Genomic DNA, 17,022 nt, shown 5'->3' on the forward strand with positions numbered 1-17,022 from the left:
AGAGGGGGTATGGGGTGGGAGAGATAGAGGGTATGGGGTAGGAGAGAGAGGGGTTAAGGGGTGGGAGAGAGAGGGGTATGGGGTGGGAGAGAGGGGGTATGGGGTGGGAGAGAGAGGGGGTATGGGGTGGGAGAGAGAGGGGGTATGGGGTGGGAGAGAGAGGGGGTATGGGGTGGGAGAGAGAGGGGGTATGGGGTGGGAGAGGAGTTTGTTTGCTTGCTTGGCTCACTCTGTATTCCCCACACAAGGAGTTCTCAAACCTTTCCTTATCTCAGCTCACTTCCATACCTGTCCCACGGTGCTGTTACAGGCCAGACTTTCTTTAGATATGAGTTGCTAACAAGCTAGAAAATGGGAATACTCAACAGAAGTGTATTATTATTACACTGCCGACTTGGATTATCCTACCAATGACCTCCATACTTACCTAGCTCTGTGTATTTGAACCATATTTTGTGCGCCATGACGAGCACCCTTTGCAGGCCAGACATTCCCGCATCTTGTCACCGCTGCAGTCTGCGGGTAAAGTCCGTCCCACATTCCATGGTGATTGATGCAACTTTACAAGGCCTATTACCTTCTCCGGCAGCTTGTGTCCTGCGGGCATTAAGCAAGACTTCTGAGGTCCTCGCAATGTCTGAGTCAAGCAAAGGCCTCTTGGGGGAATGTAATAGGACTGTGGGGTTTTCTGAGCTCTGGTAACTATCAGGCACTCAACTGCATGACATTTATTAAACTACAATAGTGCCAATCGGGGCACTATCTCATAGAAACTCCCATTGAAGACAATAGGAGTTTCCGGGTAATAGTGCGCTGATCAGCACTATTGCAGTTTAATGAATAACCTCTTATGACTCTGGTCCTGAAGAGAGGAGGAGAGGGCTAGTGGTAAAAGCTCTGATTTGTAAAGTGGGGAATAGTTTAATATTCAGCTTATTGTGACCTTGCACCTCTGCCTGCCAGGGCGCTGACCCCATGAAACTGTTTGTATGTTCTGTAGGGAGAGGTGTGCCTGTAAATGTTGCTTTGCACAGTACTTGTATACTCTGGGCACTGTATAGCAGTACTGGTACTGTGTCTGCATTTTCCTACATTTCAGACACATTTATCCTGTAAAGCGAGGCTGTGTCTGATTTAAAAAAAGACATTTCCATTGAATTAAAGTTGGCATGTATATGAGAACGATTTAGCCAACATTCGCGCTTAAACAATAGGAGAAGCTTTCTAAAGTAAATCCATTAAAAAAAAAGCAAAAGAACGAAGGTGGAATTCTACATTTGTAAATAAGAAAATAAGTTCTCATCTGTATGGGAAAATAAAAACGTCACGCTGGTCCCACACCCCCAGAGCAGCGCGCGCTGGGCATATGTAGGAATAATACGAGAATAGCAATATTTATTCGGTGCCCCTATGACAAATCGGTGTTGTTTTAATGCCACCTCTCCATTTTTTACAAAGCAGCACCCTGCAAATTGGTTACCATTTAATTAGGGTTTGCGATGGCGTCATTGATGAAGAATGCCTGTTATTACAACCACATGTACTGGACACAGAGCACTACAGTTTTCCAGACTACATGCCAGGTCAGCGGGACTGAAAGGAATCTTATTCATACAGCTTCGGCGGTGCTGCCTGTTTCCCGAGCTGATACCTGCCAGGCTAACGCACTCCTCTGCTCCCCTGAAACAGGAACTCTGGGATTAGTTGGTTTCAGATTATACCTTTCTCTTTGGGTCTTGTCGCTTAGCTTTTGTTACTGCTTCTTATTGGGACTCTCCAGCAGCCCCAAAGGGGTAAACTCGGCGGATCCTTTTTAGGGGCGACGGAGCCTGTTTCTTTGGGTTGTTATTGTTCTTATAACCCGTGTGATGGGAACCGTGTAACCGGAAAGCCAGACAGACTGAAACATGTCAGACAGATGCCGGGAGGTAAGAGTCTGAGACCGTGTGGACACCGTTTTGGTTTCCTCTGACTGTGATTGAACTCAACCATCACCTCCACTGTCCGATCCAACAGAGCCAAGCGGCTGATGGTGGGTTCAGCGTTTGGGATACTGCTGGACACAATGACTATCTTACTGTGGACCAGTGTGGTGTTGCCATCAGTGCATCTCTTCCACATCTTTGCCTATCCCAGAGGACCAAGTGAGTAATAACACAGCTGTTTTTGGGGGAGAATTCCGCATGTTCAGAGAGTCTCCTGGCTTCCTGTGGCCGCCCTGTTTTCTTCGGTGTGTAGCAAAGTGGGGGATAGAGAAGACAGACAGTGATAGAGAGAAGGGGCCGTGTCGATGACAGAAAAGGTAGCAGGGGGCTCATGTTCAGTCCTCAAAGGATACCCACAGGCCAGGTGCCAAGACTGAATCCAAATAAACCTGACATTAATTACCACGAAGACAACTTATATAGGTATGAGTTGCCTTAAAAACCTGGTCTGTTGGTAGGTTTTGCGGACTGAACTTGAACAACCCTGACTTAGGGCATCAGCAAACTAAACATTTGCTTTGGTTCCCAGATAGTGCCTCAGGGGTCCTGTTATTTCCCTCCATGACTGAGTCCCCCGTAGGTCCACATTCAATAACTTGTGGAGGACAAAGACTGATCTCCAGTAAGTACAAGGTTCCAGAAAACCAGAGCTAGCTGTGTATTTCTAGTAAAGGGGGCAGAGATGCTTCCTAAAATAGAACTGTTTGGGACCCAGAATCGAGTTAGCCAGGTGGGCATAAGGGACAGTGATAGTAGGAAAAGAGAGGACTGGGGGGGGGGGGAGTGGTAGAATGTTTTGAGAAGGACACAGATCCAGGATAGTTTTAGAAAAGAGGGATAGTCCCAGTGAGAAGGAACGGAGGAGATAGACTATATCCCATTTTAAAGCAGGTGGGATTTGATTGTATCCACTGACCGGCACTAATGCTTTGGTGGCTCAGGGAGAGTTGATCTACTTTGGATCCAGATATTTGGCTTATCGGCGTATCCTACTCCTCTCCCTCCCTTTCCCGGTGGAGACCCCTTCCCTGCACTGCCGTGTTTCACTGCGTGTGGTGTTTGTCTCTTTCTGTGCAGAATACACCGTGATCAATGAGAACTGCCCCGGGGCGGAGTGGAACATTATGTGCCGGGACTGCTGTGAATATGACCAAGTGGAGTGCGTGTGTCCGGGGGGCACTGAGAAGGTGGGATACACCATTCCCTGCTGCAGGAATGAGGAGAACGAGTGTGACTCCTGTCTCATACACCCAGGTACCAAGTCTTCGCGGGTAAGACAGTGATGTATATAGCATTGTCCTAACCACGTCACTGCTTTGCATGAAAGAGTGACACAGCCTTTGAAGTGTGTGACCCAGGGTCAGTGCTCCGTGTGACCTTGGGCCAGTCACTTTATCTCCCTGTGCCTCAGACACTAATATCGTGTGACCTTGGGCCAGTCACTTTATCTCCCTGTGCCTCAGACACTAATATCGTGTGACCTTGGGCCAGTCACTTTATCTCCCTGTGCCTCAGACACCAACATCGTGTGACCTTGGGCAAGTCACTTTATCTCCCTGTGCCTCAGACACCAACATCGTGTGACCTTGGGCAAGTCACTTTATCTCCCTGTGCCTCAGACACCAACATCGTGTGACCTTGGGCAAGTCACTTTATCTCCCTGTGCCTCAGACACCAACATCGTGTGACCTTGGGCAAGTCACTTTATCTCCCTGTGCCTCAGACACCAACATCATGTGACCTTGGGCAAGTCACTTTATCTCCCTGTGCCTCAGACACCAACATCGTGTGACCTTGGCCAAGTCACTTTATCTCCCTGTGCCTGAGACACCAACATTCGATTGTCAGCTTTTCTGGGCACTGCACGAAAATAAAAATAAATACATGTAATATTATTAAACTTAACATCCACCCAAACCAATCACATTTCAGTCATTTGGGATTTTGGAGACCACAGAGTGAGGTATAATGGGGGGGAAGAAGGGGGGGCTCCCCCCAGTGTCAGGAGGAGGAAAGATTAACAAGAAACGCTCCCCACTTCCAGTATTCACATTATTGTCATGGAATGGGGTGTAGGAAAGTAATAGGTGACTTGTGGGTTGCAAGGACCCCAAAAAGATTCCCTCTAGCAACCCCCCCAATAAGCCAGCCCCCCAGAAACTAAGCCTCCTGTCACCCCCACCCTGTCCCAGGCTGCACCATCTTCGAGAACTGCAAGTCCTGTCACAATGGCTCGTGGGGAGGAGCGCTGGATGGCTTCTACGTGAAGGGCAGTTACTGCTCCGAGTGCAGGATGGGCTGGTATGGCGGAGACTGCATGAGTAAGTGCAACAGGGTCCTCTGTCTCTCAGTGTTATTTGTGTATCAATAACAATTGTCGAGTACTAGCATGGAAGGGCCTCCCATCAAGTCCTGAAGTCGCTTCTTGCGCAGCGTCACCTATTCATGTAAAGGCGCACTCCCAGCAATATCCTACATGTGCGTTTTTTATAAAATGAGTCAGTTCTGTAGTATTGGATACTTGCTGCCTTTTTTTAAATTCAACTCTTAATGCCATTTTTAACGAGTTTTAATATACAGGCATACCCCGCATTAACGTACGCAATGGGACCGGAGCATGTATGTAAAGTGAAAATGTACTTAAAGTGAAGCACTACCCTTTTCCCCACTTATCGATGCATGTACTGTACAGCAATCGTCATATACGTGCATAACTGATGTAAATAACTCATGTGTAACAGGCTCTATAGTCTCCCCGCTTGTGCACAGCTTTGGTACAGGTAGGGAGCTGGTATTGCTGTTCAGGACGTGCTGACAGGCGCATGCGTGAGCTGATGTTTTCCTATTGAGCGATATGTACTTACTCGCGAGTGTACTTAAAGTGAGTGTCCTTAAACCGGGGTATGCCTGTACCGAGCATCCTTTGATTGCTATAGCAGGCTTCCGCTTCCCCAGCAGTGCAAGATCTTTGGAACACTTTCCTGTTTGATAAGTTGTCGCCAATGTTCCCAGCAGTTTGAGCTGCAAACTGTAACAATAGATAATGTTACCTTAGTAATATAAGAATACATTGTAGCTGCTGAGTTACACTGATGGGTTGATTGAAACTGAAAGGCAGCCATTTAATGAACCCTGGGAAGCAGGATCTTTGCTGATCAATCACAGGAGAACAGATCGATCAGCAGCTGAAGTAATTCGTTTTCAATAAAGGTTATCAAAGGCTGCGTATATATTAAAAGAAAAAAAAATATATATATTTTTAATATAAAGTGCCGTGCGGTCTGTCTCTTTAAATGGAGCTGACCTCTTCTCCAGCACTGTGAAGCAGTGTCACAGCACAGGGGCCTTTGTGAGTTGCTGTGTATCAGGCTCACACACTGCTGCTACATTGGGAGTATAGGGGGATATTGTGCTTCCCAGCTGCATCAACAAGTAATGGGGGAAATCATTATGTGCAGTAGTAGTTGGTGAAAGTGAGGCAATGTCAGGTGTAATTAGGCCTTCCTTCATCTTCATATATCTTGCTATGTGCCGATTAAAGCCGCAGCTCCAGCCTGAGTGAGGCATGGACGGGAGACATATGTCTCATACTTACACAGTAGTAAATAACGCAGAGATGTGCTTGATAGATTGACGCCACTGTGTCTTTGCTCCTCACTGGAAGCAGGCTAATTGCAGGCTCAGCCACTTAACGGGCCCTTAATTAGTCTTGTTTCACCACCCTGGCCAATCAGAAAGGCTATTTGAAATTGCTGTGCATTCTAACTACTAATTATGCGTGATCAGGTTTGCGCGCAGCCCTGAGCGCAGGGTGCGCTGGCGTGCGAGGAGAGATCCCGGGGCACGGTGAGGGCACAGACCGTCTGCTCACCTTGGCAAGAAACTAACCATTAAACAAATGGATGGCAGCAGCTGCGTGTGACGCAGGAATTGTGCAAACGCACACGTGGTTTATAGAGCAAACAGACTCGTGGGTATCGGGGGCCGGGTCCGAGTGCCTCATTTCTCATGTAACCCCCCAGGATTTGCTGCCAAAGGCCCCCCAATCTATAGGGGCAAATCTGAGGTCAGGTCCAATTGTCCCCATTGTGTGTCCGTTTAACTCAATGTCAGTTTTCTGACGGTGCATCCATGCAGAATCACACAGCTCTAATATGTTAAACCCGTGTGCGGTGAGAAAAAAAAAGAGGTTTATTTATTTTGTTTTAATGCTTATTTAAACAGCTTGCAAAAGAATAGTCACCTACAGTGGCGCAGCTAGACATGTGCGGGCCCCCGGGCAAAAAAATGTCAGGGCCCCCTCATGTCTCTCTCTCTCTCTCTCTCTCTCTTTTTTCTCTCTTATGTATCTCTCTCTTGTACGTCATTTTCTCTCTGTCATTTTCTCTCTGTCTCTTCCTTCCTGTATCCTTTCCATGTCTGTTTTAACCCCTGTTATTTAACCCTTCCCCTCCCTCTCACCTTTCCCAGCCTGTCTCTCAGCTCCAGCCCCGCCCACTGACCGAGGCCCCGCCCCTTCCCTGCCTCTCCCCTTTCCCTCCCTCTCCCCTTTCCCTCCCTCTCACCTTTCCCAGCCTGTCTCTCAGCTCCAGCCCCGCCCACTGACCGAGGCCCCGCCCCTTCCCTCCCTCTCACCTTTCCCAGCCTGTCTCTCAAGCTGCAGCTCCAGCCCCACGCTGTACTACTTGAGGCCCCGCCCCTGTCAGAGGCTCCGCCCACCTATGGAGGCTCTGCAGGGGAAGGAATTTCCCCTCTTTCCTTCCTACAGCATATCAGGGCCCCGCCCACCTGACCCAGGCCCCGCCCACCTGACCCAGGCCCCGCCCACCTGCAGAGGACAGGATTTCCCTCTGTGCTTCCTTCCTGCATCTCAGGCCCGCAATGTGCTGCCAGCAGGGGGGGGGGGAGAGGGGCAGGGGGGGGGGGAGAGGGGCGGGAGGGGGCAGGGGGGGGGGGAGAGGGGCGGGAGAGGGCCGGGGGGGGGGGGAGAGGGGCGGGAGAGGGCCGGGGGGGGGGGGGAGAGGGGCAAGGGGGGATGGGGCAGGGTAGGGGGATGGGGCAGGGTGGGGTGGGGTGGGGGGATGGGGCAGGACCCTTGAGACATTTCACTGCCATTGGTTCACTTGCCCTTAAAACATATTTAGGTGTTGATGTTACTTATAGCAAACCTTTCGTGACCTGCGGGCATTAACCTCTCGCCTCCCGTCCCTGAGGGATTAAGGGAGATGTAGCACAGAGACATTATATACAAATAAACAGGTCCCCTCAGCCTGACAGTATAATGAGACCGGTGTTTCCATAGCAACAGCAAAAACAGCAGCGTAGCCATGTAATGAGGATGGAGCTTGGGATAGAGGCTGTGCGGATGTGTGTCGTTTATTTGACCCTTTCAGCGCTGGTGAATTCGGAGGCAATTTTACTATTATTTTTTTTTTTTACATCAGTTTTGCAGCAGACACTTTGATAAAATTGCCCCCAAACCTTTTCAAACCGAGGCAAACTTGGAAAATTGATGGTGACACGCAAAACAAGGCGTGCACTTCTGGCAGCGAAAGGGTTAACTGATAAATCAGTCAATGATGGTAATGAGGAATTACTGTGACAAACACACAAAACCCCAGCAAGCTCAAGAAACCCCAAAACCCACCACATTATATATATATATATATATATATATACACACACATTGTATGTATGTATGTATGTATGTATGTATATATGTATATATGTATGTGTGTCCAAATGTATACAACAAAAGACAAAAAAGCCTCATGCTACATTCAATATGACAAAATACACAGTGAAATACCTATATATTCTCTTGAAAAGGGGTCATTTATTTAAACCCTTTGGCCAAAGCGTTATAAGCCTGCGAGCCACATCAAGGCATGACCGTAGCAGGTCCTACCACTACCTGATTAAAATTCTCATTTACCTCTATTTGGAGGGAGAATTACCAAATTGGATATGTCTAAACCCAGTAACATGAAAAAGACCTGCTCACTTAGAAAAGTGGGGAGGGGGCGAGTGTCGGAGGAGTTAATAAAAAAACAGTCTGGCTTTTTTCACCCGTAAAAGTACGGGCAGGAATTGGTATAAAGCGCTCACAAACACAGGTATTTCTATCAGTTAGATTACCCCAGGGGTGGCCAACTCCAGTCCTCAATGGCCACCTAACAGGTCAGGGTTTCAGGACATCCCTGTTACCTGGCATGTTGGTGTACCTTGAGGTCTGGAGTCGGCCCACCCCTGTACTAGCCCAAGGAAGTGAGCGTTAGAAGAGATCATACAAGCCTTGGCGGGCCTGGGAGAGGAAGCTGAGTTCCTATCTTACTAGGGAGGGTGGGAGATATTTTGCAATAAAACAATGTTATTTAAGAGCGAGTGGTGGTGGTGAGGGGGGGGGGGTCCTACGTTTTATCGGACACACTGCGGCTTCAACCCCTGCTCCCCCTCCCCCAGGGGCCTGGCACTGCTTTGTTGGGCAGTGGATGGATTGAGCTGTGTAATGACGCGTTGTGTTCTCTTCCTGTAGGGTGTGGCGAGGTTATACAGGCGCCTCGCGGAGAAATCATGATGGAGAGTTACCCGTTTAATGCCCACTGTGAATGGAGCATCCAGGTGACCCGTGGACACACGGTAGAGCTCAGGTACAGAAAGCACTCAGCAACATAACATCTTGTAGAGGCTTGTGCAGGGTCACTTTGCCGATATCGGCCCAACACAGACAGAGTCCGAAACACACACAGCTTCCTCTAAGCCGGCGGTTCCCAACCCCCCTGTACTCAAGAACCCCTAACAGGTCAGGTTATAAGGATATCCTGGCCGCAGCACAGGTGGCTGGAGCACCTGTGCTGAAGCAGGGATATCCTTACAGCCTGGGCTATTATTGGGGTTTCTTGAGGACGGGGGTTGGGAATCACTGATGTAGTTTGCTGCTTCAATAGCCATGTCAATCATGTACCTCTAGTAGCTGCAGTTCACCTTCTCTCAGCACTAGAGGGCGCTCATTACAAGTGGATGTGCTTTGCTTTCTAGGTGACCAAGTAAGGGAAGGAAATCTCTGCTCACAGCAATCAGTATGTTTCCTTTGTTACAATGTATCCCCAGGATCATACATGTGTGAGCATTAACCCTTTAACTACCGCACCGTGCATGTGTAAGCATTAACCCTTTAACTACCATACCGTATGTGTGCGCATTAACCCTTTAACTACCATACCGTATATGTGTGCGCATTAACCCTTTAACTACCACACCGTGCATGTGTAAGCATTAACCCTTTAACTACCATACCGTACATGTGTACACATTAACCCTTAAACTACCATACTGTACATGTGTAACTTACACATGTACAGTATGGTAGTTTAAGGGTTAATGTGTACACATGTGGTCTGGTAGTTAAAGCATTAACCTTTAAACTACCATACATGTGTAAGCATTAATCCTTTAACTACCATACTGTACATGTGTAAGCATTAACCCTTTAACTACCATACTGTGTATGTGTAAGTATTAACGCTTTAACTACCACACCATACATTTGTGTGCAATAACACTTAAACTACCATACTGTACATGGGTAGGCATTAACCCTTAAACCACTATACTGTACGTGTGTAAGCATTAACCCTTTAACTACCATACATATGTAAGCATTAAGAAACGCTGAGTACACTTTTGGCGCTATATAAATAAAGACATACAATACGTACAATACAACCCTTTAACTACCACACCGTGCATCTGTAAGCATTAACCCTTTAACTACCACACCACACATGTGTAAGCATTAACCCTTTAACTACCACACCACACATGTGTAAGCATAAACCCTTTAACTACCACACCAGACATATTTTTTTTTTTTAGCATTAACCCCTTGGGTATTTTGTGATACGTGTGTAAGCATTAAACCCAGCTCTGCCAAAGGTCCCCTCGACACATTGCAAAGTGATGTTCCTCTGGCAGCCAAAAGCCATACAGAAGTGTCCTTGTTGTTGATATAACTCAGCGGCGCAGTGTCACGCGGGCTCCCCAGCCTGAGACATAATGCAGCGTTAATACCCAGATCCTGGGGGTAATTTGAGGCTTTTCAGCTTCCTCCCAGGGAGGGATTGCCCTGCTGTGCTAAACGTTAACGAAGGATGGAAGCAGCAACCCTTCTCGGGCAAAGCGCTTTCATTCTTTTGTAGCGTGACCCGGTTGCTTTGGCACTGCGCGGTAACGCCGGCTACAAACCGGGGACGTACAAGGGAGCAGCCATTTCTACCGCCCCAATAAAACGTGTAAAAGAAAGTGAAATAATAATCATATATCTCAGGAGTGCAGCAAATAATATAGAAAGCTGAAAAAAAGATTGTAAAAAGGTGACAGCGAAAATAAACGCGCTTTCTATCTTTATTTAAAATAAAGTCAGGGATAATTGGTGTCAGGAATGGGAATTTGTTTTTCCCCTTATGAGATATCATTGGACAATGTGACACTGGGGTTGTGTGTTTGCCTTCCTCTGGATCAATATACTGTATGTACGGATATAGGATAAAGTATCTGTAGCCTAAATGAAACATAGGTTGAACTCAAAGACATATGTGTTTTTTCAACCTCATCTACTATGCAACTATGTAACTATGTAACTACATATCTATGTAACTATGTAACTACATATCTATGTAACTACATATCTATGTAACTATGTAACTATGTAACTACATGTCTATGTAACTATGTAACTACATATCTATGTAACGATGTAACTACATATCTATGTAACTATGTAACTACATATCTATGTAACTATGTAACTACATATCTATGTAACGATGTAACTACATATCTATGTAACTATGTAACTACATATCTATGTAACTATGTAACTACATATCTATGTAACTATGTAACTATGTAACAATGACAGTGCAGACTCCCAGCCTGTCCCGGGCTGCTGCTACCAGGCACATTACTATGATTACACGTTCCAATGTATCCAATGGATTCTCTAAACTGCATATTACATTTAAAGTGGGAACACAGAAATTGACCTAACTTCCTTTCCCGAAGCCTCCTATCTGAGAATCGCCAGCGGTAAGAACGGAAAAGCCCCTGAAATTCCCTCTCATTCGCTCAGTGGCTTCTCACTCGATCCCATTTGATGTCTTTTTTTAAATAGTTGAACATTATTTCTGTTTTGCTAAATGTTTTGTGGTTTTTTTAGCGAGCTGTAAACATTTCTCTTGATTTTTTGGCCGCAGGGAACAAGTTGTATGACATTACGGGGGCTGTGCATTACACTATATTCCCACCAAGTTCATCTGTGCCAGTCCCAGTAACCTGGTATCAGGGATATCCCTGCTTCAGCTCAGGTGGCTCACCCAGTCATTTTCACTGCACCCCCTGTGCTGAAGCAGGGATATCCTTAATACCTGGCCTGGTGGGGGTTCTTGAGACTAGAGTTGTGAACCCCTGATCTGTTTCAATGTCTGGGGCAGCTTGTACTGGATGCTGCCTCCTGCAACACCTGCGGACAGGTGACCCCATATACCTTGTATATAGAAGTCAGGCGATCAGTCATTATGGTTCATTGCAGAATTCAGAAAGTAGTGGTACTGAGCTTGATCACAAGAGATCACAGTACTTTTTTTTTTTCTTATAAGGATTGAAAATCCCAGCAGACGCGATTTTAAAAAGATATATCTGGCATAAAAAAAGAGAGATTATAAACATTGATAAATCCAGCTGCCTGCCCTCTCCAGGTCCCTCGAAAACACTCCTCGCCAGTCTGGGATCGAAGGGACTGAAACGTCCCCTTTAACCCAACGTGACACAATGCGGGTCATTTTACTGCCTGCGCATTGCTTTGCCGCCAACAGGGAAAGGGTTAATTATTGTATGATGGGTTCACGCTTCTTTAGGACTACAAGGCCTCGTTACTGCACTTGTAATGTCAGTTTCTTGCTGCTATTAATTAGACTACGTGTAAATAGCTTTGCATAGCGCTAACAAGGGCGAACGTGAATTATTAAGCATGTCCCTCTCCCCGCTGGATTCAGCGGAGACAGATCGACTGGAAATGTGACAGGAAGCCTGAGCTGGTTCGTAGCAGCTCCGCTCCGTGTTCTGCATCTGGAAGTGAGAGCAGGAGAAAGGGCAAAACAGCTACCTGACAAGCACTGACACCTATGAATATCTATCCATCCATCCATCCATCCATCCATCCATCCAAGCACTGACACCTATGTATATCTATCCATCTATCCATCTATCCATCTATCCATCCATCCATCCATCCATTCATCTATCCATCTATTCATCTATTCATCTATCCATCTATCCATCTATCCATCTATCCATCTATCCATCTATCCATCTATCCATCTATCCATCTATCCATCTATCCATCTATCCATCTATCCATCCATCCATCCATCCTTAACCCCTTGTCTTCCAGTGCCAGTAACCTATGGTAAATTAATATCATAATACTAGTATCAGAGTAATATGTATCATGATATAGAGTCATATGTATCAGGATAGAGTAATATGTATTAGGATACATACACAGTAATAGTTATAAGTATACAGAGTAATAGTTATCAGGATACAGAGTAATAGTTATCAGGCTACAGAGTAATAATTATCAGGATACAGAGTAATAGTTATCAGGCTACAGAGTAATAATTATCAGGATACAGAGTAATATTAATCAATAGACAAAGCAACATGTGTAGATATACATGTAAATATGAATTAGTATACAGAGCAATGTACCATATTGGCCCAAATATAGTGCTATGTTTTTTCCTAAAAATGTCCTTCTGAAAACTGTCCCCGTATTATACGCGCAGCCTGACGCCTTTTATTTTTCATGGAGAACACCTTCAAAACTGTGGGGTCGTATTATGTGCGAGACGGTGCTATATTCAGGCCAATACGGTGTATATATATATGTAATACTAGCTGAGAGACCCGGTGTTGCCCGGGATGTAAATGCGTAATAGGTAGTATTATTTATAAATCGTGGAAACAATAGGTGAGTATTTGTTCTAAAGGTTGGATAATAATGTTGAAAAGAAAGATGGAATAAAATGTAATACGATGTTGTTTAAAAATGGTTGATTGTAAACACACCACAGTACAATGTATATTTTGGTGACATAACAGATGTAAAAATGTGAGGCGTGTGTCCTGCTAGGGTGTGAGGCGGCAGGTGGCGCGTGGGTTGTGAGTGCTGTCTGTGAGTGGGGGTCCTGCTAGGGTGTGAGGCGGCAGGTGGCGCGTGGGTTGTGAGTGCTGTCTGTGAGTGGGGGTCCTGCTAGGGTGTGAGGCGGCAGGTGGCGCGTGGGTTGTGAGTGCTGTCTGTGAGTGGGGGTCCTGCTAGGGTGTGAGGCGGCGGGAGGCGCGTGGGTTGTGAGTGCTGTCTGTGAGTGGGGGTCCTGCTAGGGTGTGAGGCGGCGGCTGGCGCGTGGGTTGTGACGTGCTCTCTGTGACTGGGGGTCCTGCTAGGGTGTGAGGCGGCGGGTCAGTGATGTCGGTGCGTAGGGGCGGGAGGCAGCAGGTGTGTGTGGCGGCAGGTATGTGTCGAGTGTGGCGGGAGTCTGTTGAGTGCATGCAGCGGCTGTGAGGCGGTGGGTGAAAGGCAGAGGCGGGCGGAGTAAGGGCGGGTGAAAGGCAGAGGCGGGGAGGCAGGAAGGCGGACAGGAAGGCGAAGATTGGTGGGAAGGGGGGGGAAGGGTGTGGGAGGGGGGGAAGGATGGTAGGGTGTGGGAGAGGGGGAAGGGTGTGGGAGGGGAGGAGGGGGAGGGAAAGGGGAGGGAAAGGGGAGCGGGGGGGGGAGAAAAGGGGAGCGGGGGGGGAGAAAGGGGAGCGGGGGGGGGGAGAAAGGGGGAGCGGGGGGGGGGGAGAAAGGGGAGCGGGGGGGGGGGGAGAAAGGGGAGCGGGGGGGGGGGAGAAAGGGGAGCGGGGGGGGGGGAGAAAGGGGAGCGGGGGGGGGGAGAAAGGGGAGCGGGGGGGGGGGGGAGAAAGGGGAGCGGGGGGGAGAAAGGGGGAGCGGGGGGGGGAGAAAGGGGAGCGGGGGGGGAGAAAGGGTAGCGGGGGGGAGAAAGGGGAGCAGGGGGGGGAGAAAGGGGAGCGGGGGGGGGGAGAAAGGGGAGCGGGGGGGGAGAAAGGGGAGCGGGGGGGGGAGAAAGGGGAGCGGGGGGGGGGGAGAAAGGGGAGGGGGGGGGGAGAAAGGGGAGCGGGGGGGGGGGAGAAAGGGGAGCGGGGGGGGAGAAAGGGGAGGCGGGGGGGGGAGAAAGGGGAGCGGGGGGAGAAAGGGGAGCGGGGGGGGGAGAAAGGGGAGCGGGGGGGGAGAAAGGGGAGCGGGGGGGGAGAAAGGGGAGCGTGGGGGAGAAAGGGAGAAAGGGGAGCGGGGGGGGAGAAAGGGGAGCGGGGGGGGAGAAAGGGGAGCGGGGGGGGAGAAAGGGGAGCGGGGGGGGGAGAAAGGGGAGCGTGGGGGAGAAAGGGAGAAAGGGGAGCGGGGGGGGAGAAAGGGGAGCGGGGGGGAGAAAGGGGAGCGGGGGGGGGAGAAAGGGGAGGGGGGGGGAGAAAGGGGAGGGGGGGGGGAGAAAGGGGAGAGGGGGGGAGAAAGGGGAGCGGGGGGGGGAGAAAGGGGAGCGGGGGGGGGGAGAAAGGGGAGCGGGGGGGGGGGAGAAAGGGGAGCGGGGGGGGGGAGAAAGGGGTGGGGGGGGAGAAAGGGGAGCGGGGGGGAGTAAGGGGAGCGGGGGGGAGAAAGGGGAGCGGGGGGGGGAGAAAGGGGAGCGGGGGGGGAGAAAGGGGAGCGGGGGGGGAGAAAGGGGAGCGGGGGGGGAGAAAGGGGAGCAGGGGGGGGGGAGAAAGGGGAGCAGGGGGGGGAGAAAGGGGAGCAGGGGGGGGAGAAAGGGGAGCAGGGGGGGGAGAAAGGGGAGCAGGGGGGGAGAAAGGGGAGCGGGGGGGGGGGAGAAAGGGGAGCGGGGGGGGAGGAGAAAGGGGAGCGGGGGGGGGAGAAAGGGGAGCGGGGGGGGGAGAAAGGGGAGCAGGGGGGGGGGAGAAAGGGGGGGGGGGAGAAAGGGGAGCGGGGGGAAGAGAAAGGGGAGCGGGGGGGGAGAAAGGGGAGCGGGGGGGGGAGAAAGGGGAGCGGGGGGGGGAGAAAGGGGAGCGGGGGGGGGGAGAAAGGGGAGCGGGGGGAGGAGAAAGGGGAGCGGGGGGGAGAAAGGGGAGTGGGGGGGGAGAAAGGGGAGCGGGGGGGAGGGGGGGGAGAAAGGGGGAGCAGGGGGGGGGAGAAAGGGGAGCGGGGGGGAGGAGAAAGGGGAGCGGGGGGGGGGGGGGGGAAAGGGGAGCGGGGGGGGAGAAAGGGGAGCGGGGGGGGGGGAGAAAGGGGGAGCGGGGGGGAGAAAGGGGAGCGGGGAGGAGAAAGGGGGGGGAGAAAGGGGAGCGGGGGGGGAGAAAGGGGGGGGAAAGGGGGGGGAGAAAGGGGGGGTGGAAAGGGGAGCGGGGGGAGAAAGGGGAGCGGGGGGGAGAAAGGGGAGCGGGGGGGGGGGAGAAAGGGGAGCGGGGGGGGAGGAGAAAGGGGAGCGGGGGGGAGAAAGGGGGAGCGGGGGGGGGGAGAAAGGGGAGCAGGGGGGGGGAGAAAGGGGAGCGGGGGGGGGAGAAAGGGGAGCGGGGGGGGGAGAAAGGGGAGCGGGGGGGGGGGAGAAAGGGGAGCGGGGGGAGGAGAAAGGGGAGCGGGGGGGGAGAAAGGGGAGCGGGGGGGGAGAAAGGGGAGTGGGGGGGGAGAAAGGGGGAGCGGGGGGAGGGGGGGGGAGAAAGGGGAGCAGGGGGGGGAGAAAGGGGAGCGGGGGGGAGGAGAAAGGGGAGCGGGGGGGGGGGGGGGAAAGGGGAGCGGGGGGGAGAAAGGGGAGCGGGGGGGGAGAAAGGGGAGCGGGGGGGAGAAAGGGGAGCGGGGAGGAGAAAGGGGGGGAGAAAGGGGAGCGGGGGGGGGAGAAAGGGGGGGGAAAGGGGGGGGAGAAAGGGGGGTGGAAAGGGGAGCGGGGGGAGAAAGGGGAGCGGGGGGGAGAAAGGGGAGCGGGGGGAGAAAGGGGAGCGGGGGGGAGAAAGGGGAGCGGGGGGGGAGAAAGGGGAGCGGGGGGGAGAAAGGGAGAAAGGGGAGCGGGGGGGGGAGAAAGGGGAGCGGGGGGGGAGAAAGGGGAGCGGGGGGGGAGAAAGGGGAGCGGGGGGGGGAGAAAGGGGAGCGGGGGGGGAGAAAGGGGGAGCGTGGGGGAGAAAGGGAGAAAGGGGAGCGGGGGGGGAGAAAGGGGGAGCGGGGGGGGAGAAAGGGGAGCGGGGGGGGAGAAAGGGGAGGGGGGGGGAGAAAGGGGAGGGGGGGGGAGAAAGGGGAGAGGGGGGGGAGAAAGGGGAGCGGGGGGGGGGAGAAAGGGGAGCGGGGGGGGGGAGAAAGGGGAGCGGGGGGGGGGAGAAAGGGGAGCGGGGGGGGGGAGAAAGGGGTGGGGGGGGAGAAAGGGGAGCGGGGGGGAGTAAGGGGAGCGGGGGGGAGAAAGGGGAGCGGGGGGGGGAGAAAGGGGAGCGGGGGGGGGAGAAAGGGGAGCGGGGGGGGGAGAAAGGGGGAGCGGGGGGGGGAGAAAGGGGGAGCGGGGGGGGAGAAAGGGGAGCAGGGGGGGGGAGAAAGGGGAGCAGGGGGGGGAGAAAGGGGAGCAGGGGGGGGAGAAAGGGGAGCAGGGGGGGAGAAAGGGGAGCAGGGGGGGAGAAAGGGGAGCGGGGGGGGGGGAGAAAGGGGAGCGGGGGGGAGGAGAAAGGGGAGCGGGGGGGGGAGAAAAGGGGAGCGGGGGGGGGAGAAAGGGGAGCAGGGGGGGGAGAAAGGGGGGGGGGGAGAAAGGGGAGCGGGGGGAAGAGAAAGGGGAGCGGGGGGGGGGAGAAAGGGGAGCGGGGGGGGGAGAGAAAGGGGAGCGGGGGGGGGAGAAAGGGGAGCGGGGGGGGGGGGAGAAAGGGGAGCGGGGGGAGGAGAAAGGGGAGCGGGGGGGGAGAA

The 17,022-nt window shown here is 52.2% G+C and overlaps 1 protein-coding gene across 3 annotated transcripts in view; it reads left to right on the forward strand.

The window, feature by feature from the left end:
• Positions 1-237: 237 nt before the first annotated feature.
• Positions 238-17,022, forward strand: part of PAMR1 (peptidase domain containing associated with muscle regeneration 1) — a 38,554-nt gene continuing 21,769 nt past the window's right edge. The window contains exons 1-4 of one of the 3 annotated variants that reach the window (XM_075567563.1): positions 238-2,144; positions 3,063-3,239; positions 4,178-4,306; positions 8,521-8,635. In XM_075567563.1, coding sequence (XP_075423678.1) covers positions 2,030-2,144; positions 3,063-3,239; positions 4,178-4,306; positions 8,521-8,635 — 536 coding nt within the window. In that variant the 5' untranslated portion in view covers positions 238-2,029. Of the gene's footprint in view, positions 2,145-2,243; positions 2,608-2,836; positions 2,877-3,062; positions 3,240-4,177; positions 4,307-8,520; positions 8,636-17,022 lie in introns of those variants that run through there. The other 2 variants (XM_075567564.1, XM_075567565.1) reach the window with 2 other exon arrangements.

This window comes from Ascaphus truei, chromosome 12, assembly GCF_040206685.1.
Source record: "Ascaphus truei isolate aAscTru1 chromosome 12, aAscTru1.hap1, whole genome shotgun sequence".
In the NCBI taxonomy this organism is placed as follows: domain Eukaryota; kingdom Metazoa; phylum Chordata; class Amphibia; order Anura; family Ascaphidae; genus Ascaphus; species Ascaphus truei.